At 38.1% G+C, this 19,304-nt stretch overlaps 2 protein-coding genes across 3 annotated transcripts in view; one reads left to right on the forward strand and one right to left on the reverse strand.

Annotated features, from left to right (window-relative positions):
• LOC103479335 (myosin-6-like) overlaps positions 1–3,808 on the forward strand; it is a 55,798-nt gene extending 51,990 nt beyond the window's left edge. Inside the window, exons 23-34 of the mRNA XM_017309870.1 lie at positions 1–87; positions 169–365; positions 448–631; positions 709–874; positions 957–1,081; positions 1,163–1,471; positions 1,723–1,926; positions 2,018–2,314; positions 2,441–2,545; positions 2,924–3,019; positions 3,258–3,392; positions 3,681–3,808. Coding sequence (XP_017165359.1) covers positions 1–87; positions 169–365; positions 448–631; positions 709–874; positions 957–1,081; positions 1,163–1,471; positions 1,723–1,926; positions 2,018–2,314; positions 2,441–2,545; positions 2,924–3,019; positions 3,258–3,392; positions 3,681–3,701 — 1,926 coding nt within the window. The 3' untranslated portion in view covers positions 3,702–3,808. The remainder of the gene's footprint in view (positions 88–168; positions 366–447; positions 632–708; positions 875–956; positions 1,082–1,162; positions 1,472–1,722; positions 1,927–2,017; positions 2,315–2,440; positions 2,546–2,923; positions 3,020–3,257; positions 3,393–3,680) is intronic.
• A 6,345-nt stretch (positions 3,809–10,153) lies between these two features.
• The window catches only part of LOC103479288 (microtubule-associated protein 4-like), an 89,773-nt gene continuing 80,622 nt past the window's right edge, over positions 10,154–19,304 (reverse strand). For both annotated transcript variants that reach the window (XM_008433643.2, XM_008433645.2), the window contains 4 exons: positions 18,338–18,419; positions 18,132–18,241; positions 17,748–17,919; positions 10,154–16,483 (listed from right to left, as the gene is read on the reverse strand). In XM_008433643.2, the coding sequence (XP_008431865.1) occupies positions 16,479–16,483; positions 17,748–17,919; positions 18,132–18,241; positions 18,338–18,419 (369 nt within the window). In that variant the 3' untranslated portion in view covers positions 10,154–16,478. The remainder of the gene's footprint in view (positions 16,484–17,747; positions 17,920–18,131; positions 18,242–18,337; positions 18,420–19,304) is intronic.

Here is a 19,304-nt window from a genome sequence, read left to right on the forward strand (position 1 = left end):
TCCCTGGTGTCTCAACTCACCAGAGGAAAGCAGTCATACACACAACAAATTGAAGACCTCAAAAGACAACTGGAAGAGGAAATCAAGGTAACTGGGAACCAAGACACTCCATTAAATAAAGATGATTTATTGACARCGASTATATCCTCTCATATACTTTCTTTTCAGGCCAAGAATGCATTAGCCCATGCGGTGCAGTCTGCTCGCCATGACTGTGACCTCCTCAGGGAGCAGTAYGAGGAGGAGCAGGAGGCCAAGGCTGAACTGCAGCGCAGCATGTCCAAGGCCAACACTGAGGTGGCTCAGTGGAGAACCAAGTACGAAACTGATGCCATCCAGAGAACCGAGGAACTGGAGGAAGCCAAGTGAGTACAGTACATTTGAATTTCAGTGTCTGTACAAAGTTTTGAAAGTAGCCAATCCCAAATCAACCCTTCCATAATCCAGGAAGAAGCTGGCTCAGCGTCTGCAGGAGGCTGAGGAGGCTGTTGAAGCAGTGAATGCCAAATGCTCCTCTCTGGAGAAGACCAAACACAGGCTGCAGAATGAGATCGAAGATCTCATGGTGGATGTGGAGAGGTCTAATGCTGCTGCTGCTGCTCTGGACAAGAAGCAAAGGAACTTTGACAAGGTTGAAAAATACAGCGACAGCTGTATRAACTTACCACATCTAAAGAGAAAATACTTACATCTCCATAATATTTTTAGGTTTTGTCAGAGTGGAAACAGAAGTATGAAGAGTCCCAGTCAGAGTTGGAGAGTTCTCAGAAAGAAGCCAGATCATTGAGCACCGAACTCTTCAAACTTAAAAACTCCTACGAAGAGTCTCTTGAACATCTAGAGACCATGAAGAGGGAGAACAAGAACTTACAAGGTTGGCTATTCATCAATAAGACATCAGACAAAAAGTTGAATTACAAAGAAGAATTCATATATCGTCTCAATTATGTGTTTAGAGGAAATATCTGACCTCACTGAGCAAATTGGTGAGGGWGGAAAGAACATTCATGAGCTTGAGAAGATTCGGAAGCAGCTGGAACAAGAAAAGTCTGAGATACACACAGCTCTTGAGGAAGCAGAGGTGAAGTGCAGAGCAAAACCCTTCCTGGAATTAAAAGACGGTGAAAAGAATAATTTCAATCAACTCATCCTGTTTCTATAGGCCTCRCTGGAGCATGAGGAAGGGAAGATTCTCAGAGTCCAGCTTGAGTTGAACCAAATTAAAGCTGACTTTGAGCGGAAGCTGGCTGAGAAAGATGAGGAGAYGGAGCAAGTAAAGCGAAACCAGCAGCGGATGGTGGATAMTCTYCAGAGCTCMCTTGAGTCTGAAACTCGCAGYAGGAATGAAGCCCTTCGTCTGAAAAAGAAGATGGAGGGAGACCTCAACGAGATGGAGATCCAGCTTAGCCAAGCCAACAGGCAGGCGGCTGAGGCCCAGAAGCAACTCAAGTCGGTTCATTCACATCTGAAGGTGTGCATTAAAGTTGTAGTCTTTTGTGAATTCAATAATCCAGATTGTTGGGGTTTAAAAACTGAAATCAAACAATTTTAAAGATTAGATTCCAATGATATTTATTTTGCCATGGTCTAKAAAATATTTTGGTCTATGACTGGGTTAGTCATAGTCATATGAACTTCTAGTGCTTTCAATCTTCACATTCCATGCTCTTACCCATAAATGCCATTTATCAATTTTTCTCACAATAAATGTCACTCTTTCAGGATGCTCAACTCCAACTTGATGATGCTCTGCGAGCCAACGATGACATTAAGGAAAACAATGCCATTGTTGAAAGACGCAACAACCTGCTTCAGGCTGAAGTAGAGGAACTGAGGGGCGCTCTAGAGCAAACTGAACGAAGTCGCAAGCTTGCTGAGCAAGAGCTGCTGGATGTTAGTGAGCGGGTGCAGCTACTGCACTCACAGGTGAGACAGTTTTAATCAGTTTCTTCACAAGTTGTACAATTATTACAGTGCAGTAAGGAATTCTAAAAGGGTTCAATTTACATGTGAACAGAACACCAGCCTGATAAACCAGAAGAAGAAGCTGGAGGGTGATATTGCTCAGCTTCAAACTGAAGTGGAGGAGGCTGTGCAGGAATGCAGAAATGCTGAAGAGAAGGCCAAGAARGCCATCACTGATGCTGCCATGATGGCAGAGGAGCTGAAGAAAGAGCAGGACACCAGCGCTCACCTGGAGCGCATGAAGAAGAACATGGAGCAGACCATCAAAGATCTGCAGCACCGTCTGGATGAAGCTGAACAGATCGCCATGAAGGGAGGCAAGAAGCAGRTCCAGAAGCTCGAGGCCAGGGTGAGTGTAATTTCATAAATCTATTCATGATTAAAACACAACTAAATCATCTATCTGGTACAATATTTGACATCCTGGATTCATATAATTTCCTCGTAAACACCACTGTTTTAAATTTTGCAATAGATCAAAGAACTGGAAAATGAAGTGGAGGCTGAACAAAGACGGTCCAGTGACTCCATCAAGGGAATTCGCAAATATGAACGGCGCATCAAAGAACTGACTTATCAGGTGCAGGAATATATATGTATATATATATATTCTTAAGAAATGTTARAACAGACAACAAACAAATGGAAATAACTTCACTAAACCTGTCCACAACTATCTTAAGCTTGTACCCATCTTTATGCTACAACAAAATATGAATTGGCACATTGAAGTTAGTCCAATAAAATGCCAAAAAATGGCTTTCAAATCCACCGCAAAATTTCCAGACGTGCACAATTAATCACAAGGAGTCACCAGGGCATATCATTAGATTACTTGATCACTTACTTCTTACTTCTACTTCTAAGTTGACCAACTGAGGTATGATCTAAAGACATTCCTACGTTTTATTTAACATGTAATTAAAAAAAACTAAAATGTTTCTCTTATTTATTTCAGACAGAGGAAGATCGTAAGAATCTGTCCCGTCTTCAAGATCTGGTGGACAAACTACAGCTAAAGGTCAAATCCTACAAGAAAGYTGCGGAGGAGGCAGTAAGTATTCAGCTTCATAAATCACCACAACCTGTAATTAATGCTTCATAGCTGAAGTAGATAACAGGCAAAAGATAGCATCTAGCGTTGATGCAATTACATTTCACCCCAAACATGAGTATATCAATAAATTTGCAAAGTTGTAATAACTTCTATTAAAGTTGATTAAAAAACACATTTGTGATGATTAYCTTAAAAGCAYGTGACACTTATCAGAATATGTCACTTTGCTAAACAGGAGGAACAGGCCAACAATAATCTCACCAAGTTCCGCAAGATTCAACATGAGCTTGATGAAGCTGAGGAGAGAGCCGATATCGCAGAGTCTCAGGTCAACAAGCTACGTGCCAAGAGCCGCGATGTTGGGTCAAAGGTTAGTTCAATTTGTTAATATTTAAGTGGTGTGTTGAGGTTAAAACACCCAAAGATTCAATCCAAGACCATAATATACTGATGTTTAAATGAGAATTAAAATAGTAGCAAGAACTTTTCTCAACAAAATATGTCCTCATATTGTAAGTATAAAGACAATAGGTTTGAGTAAACCATGTCTAAGACTGAAGGATGTGTTGCAATGTTGCGAACATTTAACAGGTAAAAAAGGAATCACAGATAAAATAGCTATGTAACTATTTGAATATATTTCTCTCTCTTTTTTCAGAAAGGGCACGATGAAGAGTAAGGGAGATGGAATGAATCCCTACTTCTGAGGCACTTCTTATCTTCATGGTGTCTCCCTATGCATGTAGTTTGTTCAGTAGAATAAAATGAATCTGCATCTCAAAGTGGGCCATGACTGTTTCTTGATCCTCCACTTTCAAGTACCAAATTACAAAAAACTAAATGACGAAGGGATCTCTTGTTGTTGTTGTTAAATTCATATATTATACACATTTTATTTATGATTGTATTGATTCATAGGGTTTTAATACATTATTTTACAGTTTTGCAGTGTAGCCTAATTCCTATTTTCTACTTGCATTGTACACTATAATTTTTGATTATTTTCTTAGTTTTAACTAAATATAGAAACTCAAGTTTCTCTGACATGTTGTAATGGGTCACCTTTATATTCCTACATCATTTATACTGCATGATAGGAAGCACGTTGCTTCCTATCATCTGAGGAAGCAACAAGAGTATATCCTTTTCTAATGACATTTGAATCTACCTATAAATTAGCTAATATACAATGTCAAAGACATTATAAATACAGTACTCTCCWTATTTATTTGCAACCTTGCAAGAACTCAATTATTTCATTGCAGCATAATCTTTCATGGAAAATTGAATGAAAATTCAACCCATAATATGATGACYGTCWTTCAGTGAGGAAAAATAACTCATACAAAAGCTGGTTTTTAGTGAAGCGTTKTTACTGGTGCTTTACCTTTTAAAATGGACTATTGTTGAGTATTTTATTATAAGTGCACAACTACCTGTTCCTATGAGGAATAATTGTGTAGTGACACAAGTAATTTACTCTTTGCCACTCTTCAAAATGGAAAAGACAGAAGAACATGCTTTAGAAATAAGTGTTGACCTTCATTGGACAAACTATGRCAATATGAGAATAACTAGTTTTCTAAAGTAACCCATGTCCAGAGCAGAAATGACAAAGTTTAAAACTATTTAAGCTTTAACCTAATCATTCTTTTCAAGGACCAGGATTTATCTCACTACCAATATTTCCATCCGTTTAACAAAACAATGAAGAGGATTTTAAAGGCTGTAAGAAAATGTCTCCAAAGCTCCTTATGAGGAAGCAGCAAAAATGATCATTACCATTCTCCTGCAATCCATTATATATTTTTTTATTTTAAGGATTCTTGCACATTTTGCTAGGGTTGCTGAAAAATGTGGAAGACTGCACTTCAACAGTTTGTCCATAATGTTATCCTATTTAACTTATTATGTAATATTGTGCAATAATTATGAACTATTGAAACATTTCATTGGTAAAGTATACAGTATAGCATTCTATGCAACACAAATTAATAAAAGATTGATATGTTGAATTTGACAAGACCAAACACTACATCTTTTACATTAGAATACGTAAAAAAGGAATCCAAACCTCGAACAAAACCTTAAAAACAAATGAACTAGTACATAATCTAGATCATAGGACACATAAAATAAAGACATTAGCGATGRCTCGTCTTTTACACAACATCGTAAAAAAAGAAATGTGAGCTCGGTGCATAGAAAAATGCAGTAACACTGGATTTTAAAGTGTTATCAAAACACTTTGTCTTAGGAAGAGAGATTTTTTTCAAGTTTAAYGAAATGTYAAGCCAAGTGCTACCTCGCCTACACTGACAAAGTAATGGGATGGATGACTTGGTTTTGGTTCCTATGACTCTCAGGAAAATAGAGGCTTTTGGGAGGTTTTTTGGTTGCACCATTTTATCAACACACATCCAGKCATGCTGATTGTTACATAAAAAGACGAAATACAGCACAATAGAAGAACCAAATGATGGACCGACCAACTCCATGAGGATAAAAAAAATTAAGCCATTCTAGAAGACCTATTTTTATATACATCAAAGTTTTACTACTTGAGGTCCTCCAGCTGAACAAACTGTAGAAATCAGCTGTAYTGAATTTTTACCAAATGTGAATATGCTCTAAGTGTTATCCMCYMGTGCCTAATAACATTACCTRTTATGGTGGGATGCTGGTGTGAAGGATGTCCCAGTCCTCTGATGCATGCTGCTTCATGGTATCAGTCTTTGATGTTTCAATTGCAAAAACACAGTAAAAAAAATAAAAAAGAGAATTAGACTCTGTAGCTCTTCAAACCGTCCACATAGTAAATTATTGCTTTTAACATTTAATCAAAAGGTTTAGAAAGTATTACGTTCTTAAGCAACCTAGATAATATCTGAAATGTGTAGATTCTTGCTTAGAAACATATCATGCTTTTTGACTACTTCTTTAAGCTCTTAAACATTATTTTCCTTTAACTGTAACCAATTCTTAACTTCGGAGATGTAGAATTGCAAACATCAGTTTAACTAGGATACAACAAAAAAGCAGATTGGTTTAACAAGCATATGAAACTTAGACATTTCACAAATTAAGAAATCTAAAATGTAAATCAATCGAGCCCTACCTTTTCTCACGTTTATTTCTGAAGCAATGTCGAGTCCCAAGCACCAAGATATTTCTTTAAGCTTTAGTAGATTTCAAACCTGAGCTTATGCAGTGATGCTGCAGTCACAACTTTATTACTGAAGTGGAGTCAAGGAGATGGACAAGACAGCAGAAGGACATATGGAGGCAGGGACACATATTCAACACCTCCTCAAGTAACCATCAGAACATAACAAGCATTCTAACAATAGAAACTTCATCTGAAACCACAGTTGTCATAGATTGCAAAATTAAGAGAGACAAGGTGCTTCACATCTCCCCTTGTGATCATTGAAGTTAGAGATACAAGGACTCTGGACAGCTGGGAATGGGGACCTTTCATGGAGGACAACCTGCTATGTTAAGGCCTGGGAATAGATTAGAGTCAAGTAGTTCAAAAGTTTACATAGAGGCAAAGATGAAGTGTGCATTATGCATATGTTGGGGAAGCAAGCACAAAAAAACACTTGCTAGGCCCAGCATGGATCACTGATAGTGTTGGCACATCAGAAGCCTAGCAGCAGTSTAACGATAGGATTTTTGAATAAACATGTTTTGCTAAGGTCACAATTTAAAATAGTTAGATAAAACAATTTTTTCTGTAGATTAATACAGTACCTTGAGTGAAATAAAAAAAATATTTCTATCAATTCAAACTACTAGTCAGCTTGGGTTACCTTTTTAGCTTTAGCAGTTTGTTTCCTATCTCTGCAGATTTTGAGGCACGTCCAGAAAAATCAGGCCATTCTCTTTATGCCCAGTTTAAAAAAATATTAAGTATAAAGTTAGCTTATACAATTTGCTTGTATATTTCTACTTCCACCTAAAATGTATCCTTTCTTCTTTTATTTTCATAAAATATTTCATYTTCTGCTGTTAAAAAAAATCTACAATCCATTAACTTACCCTCATCAGCGTGTGAATGGAAATTACAATTTCAAATGTCTTTTGTTTCGAAGAACAATCACAAGTAGTAAAGGCAGTCGTTGTGAATGTAGGAAAAATTCACAAAAACTCATGTTTATGTTTAGGTGTACTGTATACTCGGTGAATCTACACTCTCCCTTTTCATCAGGATATGTTTGATACAAACTAGGCAATACCCAGTTCCCAGTCTTAAGATCAAACAAGGTTTTAATAACKTGTAAAATGTCCCGTTATGCCAATCCTATATTGAGATGCCAGATAAATTGTTGGAGTGACCAGAGTTTTCTCAGGCTGTATGGAACATATAGTACTGATAAGTACAATATGACACCAGCTTTCAATTTATAAACTTACAACTCATGCACAAGTTATACATCAGTAAGGCTACTCCAACCCACTAACATTCATCCTACAGATAAAAGGACAACTTTCATCTGGAGGAGAATGAATACCCACAAGTGAACGGCTGTGTTTTCATCCAGATTTATAGCAGTTTTTGTAAATCCAATAGACCTCCCAACCTTTGAAAGATAACACTCYATCAGCAATATCCTCTCGACAAWAGGAAAGCAATTTATTTTTACTGTGACTTGTCGGATATTTGTTTGATAAGCCAGATAGTAAGACTGGGCAAGTTGCTTCCAGTAACGACRACAAATATACTGAAGAACTATAACATTGTCCTTATATAAGATGTTGTTGCTTGACATTCTGTCCTGGTTTATGTCTCCAGTTMTCTATCCTAAATCCCAGCCAAGATAGATTTTAAAAACCACACGMTTTGTCATAGATTTTTACAAACAAGTATCAAATATAATTTTGTCAAAAAAAGTTTTCACTAAATGAATCAAGCAGAATCAGTTTAGACCAAATGAATGTGATCTTTGGATGTAGAAGTATTGTCATAACACTATTATAAGTATTAGGTTAATGGAATCAATGAGTATATTAGACCACATTCTGATTATCTTTTGAATACTCTCTCCCTCAGTGGCTGCAGTACACAGTGCTACTGATAAACCCCAGAAACATTGGTATATTTAATTATGGAACATTAATTAASMATTTGTTAAATCCCAAATGTCACATCTGTGGTAACTCAAAATTGTGGAAACATCTACCAGAAACAACTGACTGTACTTAAAATAAAAATMATTACKAGGTAAAAATAGAACTATGACAAAAGTGTTGTCAGTATAGCAACTCATTAAATGGATAAAATCTAATTCCCCTCTTAAAAAAACCCTGGATTTTAGGTCGTTTCAATGTTCATCCTTTGAGACTTTTTTGAATTACTGCATCCCGTCTATTCCTTAACACTCACCTGTTGCTGCTTATCTGAATACAGGAACGCTTTGTCCCTCTGCTGTGCGTCAGACACTGACCCTCAGCTGTCAGCTGAAACATCAGCGCTCRGAAGGCAGCCAGCAAGAATTTCACAGGTTATCTTTGAGCCCAAGGATGCAATGCCATGCCATCCAGCCATCAGGARCAAGAGTAGAAGAAAGGGAACATCTCTTTTGGGACCATTTCAACTTGCTGGACCTGGAGCAATTCCAGTGCGATCCAGTTGCATAAAAAGTGCCGAATTGCTTATTGAAGTGTAACAAATCAGATTACGGTTTCACAAATCACAAACTTGGTTTTAAATCTTCTGCTATTAGTTGAGAATAATCTAATTCAGATTTGAAGAGTGTATGTGTAGCTTTTTAACTAGAGTAGATGGAAGATGTCGAAATTACGTGGAATCGCCGTTAATGATTCAAACGGAGGTGTTAGCCAGCTCGCGCATCAAGTGTTTACCGTTACTAGCTTGTACAATAAAACTAGTGTATTTTAACGTCAAGAAATTTAGTCAAAACTTCTAAAGTGAACTTGTAGCTGCTGTTTTTCACCAGGTACATTCAAACAAAACAGGTGGGAAAATGACTTGCAGTGCTTTTCGTGCTAAAACGTGATGTTCCGCGSACTTAGACCGCGCACTTTTGACACGAAGTTGAAGTTGGTTTCCGATTGCAGCTTCCAATTCGGGGAATGGCTTAAGTAAATCTATTCGGCCTCCACTTCAACCACTACATCATTAGCTCAAAAAGTACCTACAGCTGAATAAGTACAGCCGAAAGTGTTTTGTCTACAACAGCCCCCAAAATTCARACCTACCAAATGCGTCCATCTTCACATCCACTAGTTCCATTTTTGACCGAAAGATGGCGTAGTTTCTCCCCAACACACCTGCATCTCATTCAGCTCCTTGACTAGTTTTCACCAAAGCGCCTCTTTGCCTATTAAAAATGTGGTACGAAGTTATTACTGTGAATAAAGATTCTGTTGGGTAAGTATTGTATTGTAGTAGTGGTGTTTATCTAAAACACTGATAAATAATTTTAAAAAGCCTGACAAATGTCTTGWCTGAAGAGAAAATCCTAAATTAAAATTCAGTAACTTTACTTATGGTAGAAACATGTAGCAGTATCAGACCGTGTCATCTCAAAATGTGATGTTTTACCCGAGTATAAAACTAAACTAACTAAATGCATAACTTTTCCCACCAAGCTTTATAGAATCTTGTCAGATTTGTTTTGTTTGTTTTAGAAAGTCCAAAGCAGCCGTAAACGATGGACACTTCTCTTACACATTCAAATTGAACTGAATTGGAATCTGCCTGTACAGGTACAACATTGTTGAAAAGTCAATTTATTTCAGTAACTCATCTCACAGTAAAACATCATGAAAAMACATAGATCAGAATATTACATCAGACCGGTACAGAAATGTGGACTGAATAAAAAGTATGTCTAATATGTTACTAAATGACTTTTAATCTGACAAATAAACTTCATCACATATTCTAAATAATTGATTCGTGTATGGTCACAATGATTTGATCGTATATTTTTATTATGAATTCTTGCTTACAAAAAACTAAATTTAATTTAAACAGTTCAAGGTTTTAAAAACATTAAAAATTGTTATGCCCWTATGCCTTCACTACAAGTCTAGAATGTTATTAATGAATTCGTCTTTAAACCCCAGTTTGTCAAGAAATAATGAAGCAACAACACTGAGTTTTCTTGCCCATCTTTTTTATTTAATGATTAATATTCACATCACTAGTTAACAATTAAACACAATGAACATCTCTTTCATACCAAATATTCAGAATTGAAGGGGGGAGATGAGCGCTATCTAATAGGACGGATGCTTCTAACAACCAACTGTTGGTTTGTTGTCTCCTGCATGCTCTTACAACGGTGTTGTGCTCTAAACAATAACAGAGTGTCCACTCAGCAGTACTGAAAGGAAGGCTCCTTTGTCTGCTGTYGAAGATTATTAARTCTACGGTTGGTATTTAAGAGTGAGCAGGGGACCGAAGCACAGCTTATAAGTGTGAAGTGAAACCTCTGCTTTTGACGTTTAATCAGATTTTTGGTTTTACTGAGCAGCCAGCCAGTGGTTGCTGTGAGTGGAATAAAAGATAAAACAATCAGCTTCTTTTTCAGTACTGGAGTGTTGACAAACCTCTGTAGGACTGAAACAGGTTGGGGCTCCAGGTACATATCTACCAACACACTCTGTATTCAGTTATACTACATGCTAATTTCATGTTTTGTAATGTTTTTTTTTTTTTACATTTAGATTTCTTCATAATTCTGTTGACMGTGATGAAACAATTTGGTCCAAGACTTGCCCTAACTCAGTCCTGTGTTGGTAGTTATGTCACTGTGTTAGTTCAGGGGGGCGGTCTAATACAGGACATGAGTCCATACTACATGCCAAAACACACAAAGTTTGGTTTTCATTACTCTCACTCTGTTGTGGTAGACATCAGACAGATCAGGCCGCCAGTACGCGTCGGTGCATTTCACACCGATTACACGTCACTACTTCCTGAAACCAGTAATTAGTGTCGTCGTGTTTAATCGATCTTCTGAAAACAGAACAGAGACAACCTCACACATGTATTCAGAATGTTGAACACATTTTAAAAAACATTCTTGAAACTTCATCAGCCCTTTTCTTGGTGAAAAAAGGCAGACTCTGAAAAAGGAAAGAAAAACAGTACGTTTCCTTACTTACGCTTTCACTCTTACAATAACACCTTAATTGAGCTAAGCTGTTGCAGGTTTACGTGAACGGGTATGTTCAACTGGCAACATCCACAACATCCTGTTAAAACGTAAGATTTTTATTTTTTTCCCCATTTTTCTATTGTTTTTAACTTTAATTAAATACTTMTGGGGTGATAAAAACACAGTGTTGATTATGTACAAGGGACAGTGTGAGATACTAGTGGAAGGGTGTTGTTAAAAGGCTACACGAAACCATTGTGAGTTGATATTAGAGTGAATCTGGWTATTACCTTTTGTCCAAGCTGCAAAGCAACATTAACTTCTTCCCATATCCTCTTTCACCAAATAATGCTGTACTAAAATTAAATATTTATAATCTTGGAAGATTTAATGGTCCATTACTGAAAACCTAAACTGTAGATTTTAGCAACAATAATATCAGTTTGAAAGCTGTACATTACAGATAAGTATTATGTAGAAWTTGATTTTTAGTGGCCTGGTGCAATAAATATGTAGAGATTATTTATTTAATAAAAGATAATATGAAGAAAACACTCCTGCTTTTGAAAAATAGTGATTTAYATTCCCCATTTCCCTTGATTTGACCAAGTCGCTTAATGAACAATTTCTTATATCAGTCAAAACAAAGTTTATCTAAATAAGGAAAAAAATGTTTGACTTTGGGAGAGATTTATTAACCAGGCTAAGTTGTATTAGCCTGTAAGTTAATAACAATGTATTTATTACATTTTGCACTTTCAAACATTATAGCAACATGTTAATTAAAAGTGATTGCAGTACTCTCTTTATAAAAGATTTTAGATAAACAGTTCTTTTTTTTAAGTGCAGCTATTGCCAAACATTAAATGTAAGGCAGTCGTATTAATTTTGACTTTGGAAAGTTGTACTTTTGAGTAAAAATTAAATGCATATTGACTGCATTTAATCAATTTAATTGGTTAGCACAACCAATTAAATTGATTAATTTAAAATCCGTTAGATTTTCTTTTTTAAAACTTTTTTTTTCATTACAAACAAACCAAACTGAGTCCAAGTGTTGTTGCGCAACTTTTTGAACATGTCTCTCAGTATGGCAGCACATGGAAAACTTAGTATTTGCAGTTTTCATGCATGTAAATAAAGTCTGAAAGCTACCATCTTCTGCTAAAAACGCACATTTTGTTAACCCATCTAGTGGTTACATCTATCCTAGTGTGTAAACTATATTAAAGAAAGGTGGCTCAGAGTTCAGTGAGCCTTTTGAGCAGAAGATAAAAATATATGATTCCATTCAGTAGATGTGACCTTGCAGCTTGGCCAGAATGTAAATCCCAGAGAATGTCAACAAGAATATCATCAGGGCAGCCTGGAGAGCTGAGTGTTTGACTATCGAAGCCAGCAGCACAACACCGATAACCCAAGTTCCACTAAAATCCACCAAACAGCAGCTCATCTCCTCCTATGACGGCGCACTCTTACAATGAGCTACTGAGACACAACAAGACTACAACTTTCTCCTATTCCTCTATACACAGTCCAGCACCTACATCTATCAAAGTGCTTTGATATTTCAGTTATTCTGCCTGCAAAGAAAATAAACAAAAAACAAAAAAAAAACCAAAAGAAAGGTTCACATTATTATTATTATTATTTTCACATATGATCCACGCATGTGTCATGTGACGTGTGTTGCTTTCAGGCAACTCGAGGGAATTGTTTGGAAGGAACGATACGATAATAAATATGCCTATATGTTGTTCTTAAGTTTTCTAGACTTAACTGTTGACTAGTTGATCACTTGCTCTTTGATCACCGTAAGTTTCACTAAACTACCAAGACGGTTTTGTTCCCAGAAGCACACACGTACAGTACACAGCTGACGAGGTTTTACCAGTATACAGTAAAGCAACTTGAGTACAGTTATATAACTTGAGTGCATCAAGAAATRAACAAGACTGTGTTCAAAGTGCACATAACCTTTTTGTTTTGTTTTTTTTCCTGTAAGGGAACTTTACACGAGCCATATGGTGCTGATAATATTTAGTGTTCCAGACACGATAACAGAGCGCTAGCTTAAATAAGTACAGTATAGGGGAATCTGGTGGGGGATGTTTGTCGGTTAGCTTCTTGTAAAGTCACAGAGCCAGACTATCAGTGTTCAAGAGGCTAAGCAGCGCTCTCTACAGGATGAATGCAGTAGTAACACTTCACACATCTGACAACTACAGTACGCCACAGAGATGTCGCAAATCCCTCCGTGTATTCACCAGAGACGGTCCCAACCTTGAAATCACCGTGAGCAGGAAGGACACGGACTACCCATGTTCGATTTGTGACGCATAGCACATTTCAGAAATGTTTTGGCCTAAATCAAAGTCACAGTGTCGAGGGGAGCCTGCACTAGAAGTAACGTACAGCAATTTACTTTAAGGGAATATGATTAAAGCGACCCAGCCAGCTGCTCCAAAAAGGATCAATGTATGTGTATAATAAATGTGAACAAAACTGCTTTTAGCCTCTCCTAGTTTTAAAATGACACGTATTTTAGAAAGAAAACTTCAAATATACGAGCTGTTCTGGGATCTGGTTAACTAAAATACTGCTGCAGTCATGGCATTTTAGAGCTGGGCAGTTCCTGCTGTCCAGCGTTGTGCGATTTAAGAACATTCTGTATATTTAAACGGCATCCAACGTAAATCAAACATGCTGCACAAAAAAAATGTAACAAAAAACTTTTTTTTTTGTCATCTATTTACAATACAAATGTCAGGGTAAAATATGTGCCAAGAAGAGCAGCAGAAAACTCGAAGCCTAAYGATCTGCTCCTCTGAGTCTCACTGTAAGYGGAAGGATTTTATTGTGTACAGGAAAACCCCTAAATGACCATAAAGATTTAAACATGAATGCTATGTTGTTATTCCTCCTATAGATCAACTGTCTCCTATCTCTGAACTTCTCTTCACTTCAGCCGTTCTCTGTCCTCTTTCTGTCTTTGTGTCACGTAAATGCGCAGGTGACAAGAAGCCTTCGTTTATAATATTACTGTTTTGCTGTCAGAAAGCTGGAGAAAGACGCAGGAAGAGAAAAGAGATGCAGAGACGCCGCAACACGGGAAGCCAGTGTGGTAAAATATGCAACAATGACAATGAAACAAACCATTGTTTCAGCAAAATTAGTACRTCAGTGTGAACTACCCAACGACAAAGTGGTGGCTTTTGGTGTGTGCCTGTTCGGTGCTCAGGCACACCGATGTGTATGCGTGTGTGAACTTATTCTATARATATATGTGTGTGTGTAAGTGGTTCATTGCCTGCAGCGAGGGCTTTCAACCCTCAGATCTGGTGATGCACATAACCAGGAGGAGCAACAGATTCATGAAGGAAAGAAAGGGACCCTATGCCTGCTTTTCTCTAATGATTGTAGACCAGACACGKCTCAGAGTATTAGCTCCCTCACAGGGGCTGCAGGTGTGCAGGAAGGGGGTGTGGTGGACTATAAAAAGGTTAGCGTCATGAGTAGAAAGGCAGAAACATGTGTTGAACAGAGTAATATACATGTCTGAATGTCTGGAAGTGCTTAATTGAGTCTGGCGTGGGAGAACTGTTTTTTTTTTTTTTAATTTCTTTTGCCTTTTCAACTGGACCGAACCAGATCAACCTCAATTAAATGTTTAATAAGGTAAAAAACTAAAGATTGCTGCATCTTCATAAGCATTATTTCCAGACTGTTTATTAATACTCATATTTGTGTACAACTTGGCACAAGAATTATTCTAAATGTTGCCTATTTGGGGTTAAGACATGCTTGCGATACTGGAAAAGCTGGAAAAGCTTCTGATCTTTGTTTTCTAGATCACAACATCAATTCTGCCAGAACATTTTCCATAACCAGATGATAGATACTGTCTGCAACAACAGTTTAAAGAAGTACAGTGAACCAATTCCTTTATGTTTGTTGATTTAAAAAAGGGGGCAACATAAGGTAACAAATAAAAGGGACTCGGTCTTCCTGTTACAACCCCAACTTACAACAGTATAATCAATTTAAAGCCAAGACCACTGAGAGAAGCTTCAAACRTTCTCCATCGTTCCTCTTTTGACGTTCCTTTGAGGTAATCACATTTTCTAATAATGCCTCTAACTGAAAGACAGAGTTTGAAAGCTTGAAAGGATAAAACACGGCAACTATGAATACATATGTTCGGCCTTACTGTTATCTGCTTGAAAAGTTTCACTCTCTCGCAACCTGAATAACACGCAGACACATCTTGGCACGTCATAGAAAATACAGATTCCCTTTAAAGAGCTTCCCACATCCCTCTGACTTCAGTTTTAAACATCTCACTAGTGAAAATAGCTAACTTTAAGTTTTCTTCCCCAAGTAAAAATATGGTATGTTTACGAAAATGATCCGTTTTTTGAATTTCCRACTGATCGCGGACAATCGAGCTGAAAAACAGGTTGTTTCTGGTCATAAGCTGGTTTCTTGGCGCTTCTCTCACCCTAATGTGCTGCCTACGTCTGACRAAAATACACTAAATAAGCTTTTGAACTTTATTAGATTCTTTTAGTAAAACACTTTTAAGTTGATTACAACTCCACAGTGTTCTCTGCAACCACTTCTACCAAGTCTATCAGGAACAKGTTAATACAGAGTTAAAAACCTTACTGCAGTTAGTTTTTTCWYTGAATAAACCAYATTAACCATATCGTAACGAGTGTGGTTAAATAGTGTGAGCTGTTGAATACCAAGAAAGACTAGATGAGACGTAATGACATCTGACGGACTGAACTGGAAGTGAAGTACAGTTCTACTGACACGGTTAGAACATCAGTGGAGTTTTGGAAAGTGAAGGCTTTCCGAAGAGATCCGAGAAAGGTGTTTTATCAGCACTGAGACTCATAGGTTGAACAATATCTGAATTAGGTGACTCTGCTTAAGGGTATTTTCTGTGTCTGGGTTGTTAGATTTTGTGAACAGGGGTAAAACGTAACTATGTCTGTGGTTACGAGATATTTAAGCTGGTGGAACCCCACAAAGAGATGTGTAGACAAACAACAAGTGGTCTTCTTTGCAGGTTACGGGGCAAAATATCGGCTCGGGTGCTTTTGAAGGTCAAAGATCGGGGTTGGTAGAAGGACGCTGGCAGGCGGACCTCAGAGAAACACTGAGAGGCAATCGGTTGATTCGATGCTGCAGTGGGTGAGGTGAAGGGCGGGGCCAGAGGGAAGTGACTGTGCCGTGGTAATTTTGTTGGTCGGTTGACTGGCAGGTCAGTGAGCGTCATGCATGTCCCACCACTATCTGGAGCTCACAGGGACTCAGTCTGCAGAAAAACAAGAACGACAGACTCAGAAAACACAAGAARCACACAGAATCTGGAGAGATGCTGAAAATGGCAACGAGGAGCTTAAAAAATACTGGACAGATGGWCTGTAATTAATAGTTTGCTGCTGTTTAGTGGAGTTTCATTGRAGTGATGGGTCAAAAAGTTTATATTTTTTAATGGTATTGCGGTCAGTAGAAGGGCACTGGCAGGTGGAGTCCTCCCTCTTGGCCAGGACTCATTGGAAATAGGGTTTTAATCTCAGTGGGATTTTATCCTGGTAAAATAAAGGTTGAATAAAGAAAATAGTGCTGCAGCCATAAATCAAATAAGCCAAGTCTGATAACAGCATKAGGTGGAAGATTCCCGCTGTCTTTGATCTCACAGTCTGGTGGCCTGWTGCAGTAATGAAGAGTAATTTATCTACAAAGACCTGTTAATCTCTCCTCTGAAGGTCTCCTCATAATGTCATTTGTTGGCTATTTTAATCACTGCAGCAGAGCACGTACACCACCTAGGTCTGTTCAAAGAAAAAAAAAAAACCTCCAGGATGCATTTACAGTTATACCTTGATTTAATATGTTTTAAAACCAAGATAGTTTTTCCAAATTGCTCACATTTGGTTTCTGAACTGCAGACAACCGAAACCACTCCTCACTGGTTCCAAGATAATAAGCAATATCTGACCAACTTGGAGGAGCTCTCTCTACTAGTGTAATGCTCGTTTCTGGTACCTAACCTCCAAGACAAAAAGTTCACCTATTCTCATGAGCAAACATGTTCCAGCTCTAGTTTAGATCAAACCAAGTTCATGTGCTAGAACGCTCTAGTTAAAGCCCTGACCTAAATCCAATCAGAATCAGCAGCAACACCATGTATGCTCTCCATTACATCTAATCAAGTTTCGGCTATCTTGCAAAGAAGGGCAACGACTTAGGTCTGCTGGCCTAACAGATAAGATAAAAACAAAGTGCAACGTTAGTGGTTGCACTATGACACAGAGTGACAAATATTAATGAGTACGAATATTTTTGAAAGGCACTACAGTAGAGGATTCAGCTCTGTGTTCAAACACACCCTTGTTCTGGGTTGTTGACCACAAACAAACAGAGGACTTCTTTCCTCTGAGTGTAGCTCATCTGTCACATAACTGTGCTGTGCGAGAACAAAGCTCGACAAATAAAGCAACAACTGAAAAGTTAAAATCACAAATAAGCTTTTCCAATTTTGCCAAAATGAGCACTGTGTAGGATTTTGCACCCACTTTTCTCAGCGATGCGTTTGTCTATGCTAAGGGGYTCCTTTAGACCGTCTCCTCCGAAAGGAGAAGGAGTGGGCTCCTTCATGCCGTTCTCCTTGGCAACGCCTGCCGGYGCAGTTGTTTGTTGTGGAGCGCCACATGCGGGTGGAGATGTCTTCTCTCCTGTTTTTTCCTCCTGCGGCCAAATATAGACGAGCACAAGGACACACACAGACAGGTGGGCAGAAAAACAAAACAATAAAAACAAAAACATGTTTTTCTCACAGGCAAYTCTTGAACTCTCACACCACCTAGTGGCGATAGGCAGTAGCAGCACAGTGAGTCAGCAGGACCAGATAATCTTAGCTGATAAAAAAAACAATACTGCAGACTGTGTTTAAATTTAACCTTGTGTCCATTTGTCTGCTCGCTGCCTGGTCCCACGTTGTCCAGGGATCCGATCTTAGACTTGGCCTTGATGTTGACCTTGTGGGATTCGATCTTCACATCACCACCGCCTGGAGCAGGAAAACGAAAGCGGCCATGAGAGCACAATAGAGGCAGTTGAGAGTTTAAAGGGAGGGAAAAAACCCCAGAAGAGTTTAAAGTTGAACCTGGCTTATGTTTGATGTTGTCCTTGGAGCCACATTTTGAGGTCACCTTGCTCAAGTCAACCTTCTTATTCAAGATTTGCACCTGGAGGAGAACACAGATCACAATGCTGCCCATTAAATMRCCAGATCCAGCACAGAACRTAGCACTTCAGCATCTGCTCAGCTTAACAGCAAAACCCATTTACTTTTTGGAGGTGTCAGCGTCATGCTTTTACTGTCTGTATGCAGAATGCAGGAGAATGCCATTCAGCTTAAATTTTATAGTGAAATATTTTGAACATACTTTATTTGTCCTTTGTCATGTTCTTTTTTTTTTGTTTGTTTTTATACATCTCACAAAAGTGTCTATTAAGATGCTTTTGCCACTTTTTAATTATAGTACTGTAGGAAATGGGGGGGGGGGGCTCCCGTGGGATTTGGATTTATTTTAGACACGATTTCTTTTTCAGGCATCACATGATCACAACATGCACACATTTATATAAATCAAACGTAAAATGGTGCACAATATGTGCAGGTTGATAGTCTCAAAAAGGGTAAATTAGCCTTGTTTAATTGTTAGACTGACTTGGTACATAAATCCTCACTATACAATACAATAAAACCTTTGGTGTTTTATTCACAAGCCTTAGCTGGTAAAGCYGTTGTTGAGAGCAGCCAAGAGATGCAATGGGATAGTGCAGCAGGTGTTTAAAGCAGATGGGAAGAACAACCGGAGGGGTGGACGCTCAAAAGTAAAATCAATCAAAAGTGCAAACAGTGGGGGCCACTGATGTGCTAATTACAATGCTTCAATTCCAGGCCACTTTGAAGACGATCAGTTTCATTTAAACSTTTGATATAGGAGAAGGCGGCTTTACAGCTGAACTCAATTTCCTCCTCGCTCTGATGGACACGCCAATAGTTTCTAGATCAGACCCAATCAGCGAAGATTGACGGATCCAGATCGTCCATTCTGCATCAGAGC

The sequence above is a fragment of the Poecilia reticulata genome, linkage group LG17 (genome assembly GCF_000633615.1).
Source record: "Poecilia reticulata strain Guanapo linkage group LG17, Guppy_female_1.0+MT, whole genome shotgun sequence".
Classification (NCBI taxonomy): Eukaryota; Metazoa; Chordata; class Actinopteri; order Cyprinodontiformes; family Poeciliidae; genus Poecilia; species Poecilia reticulata.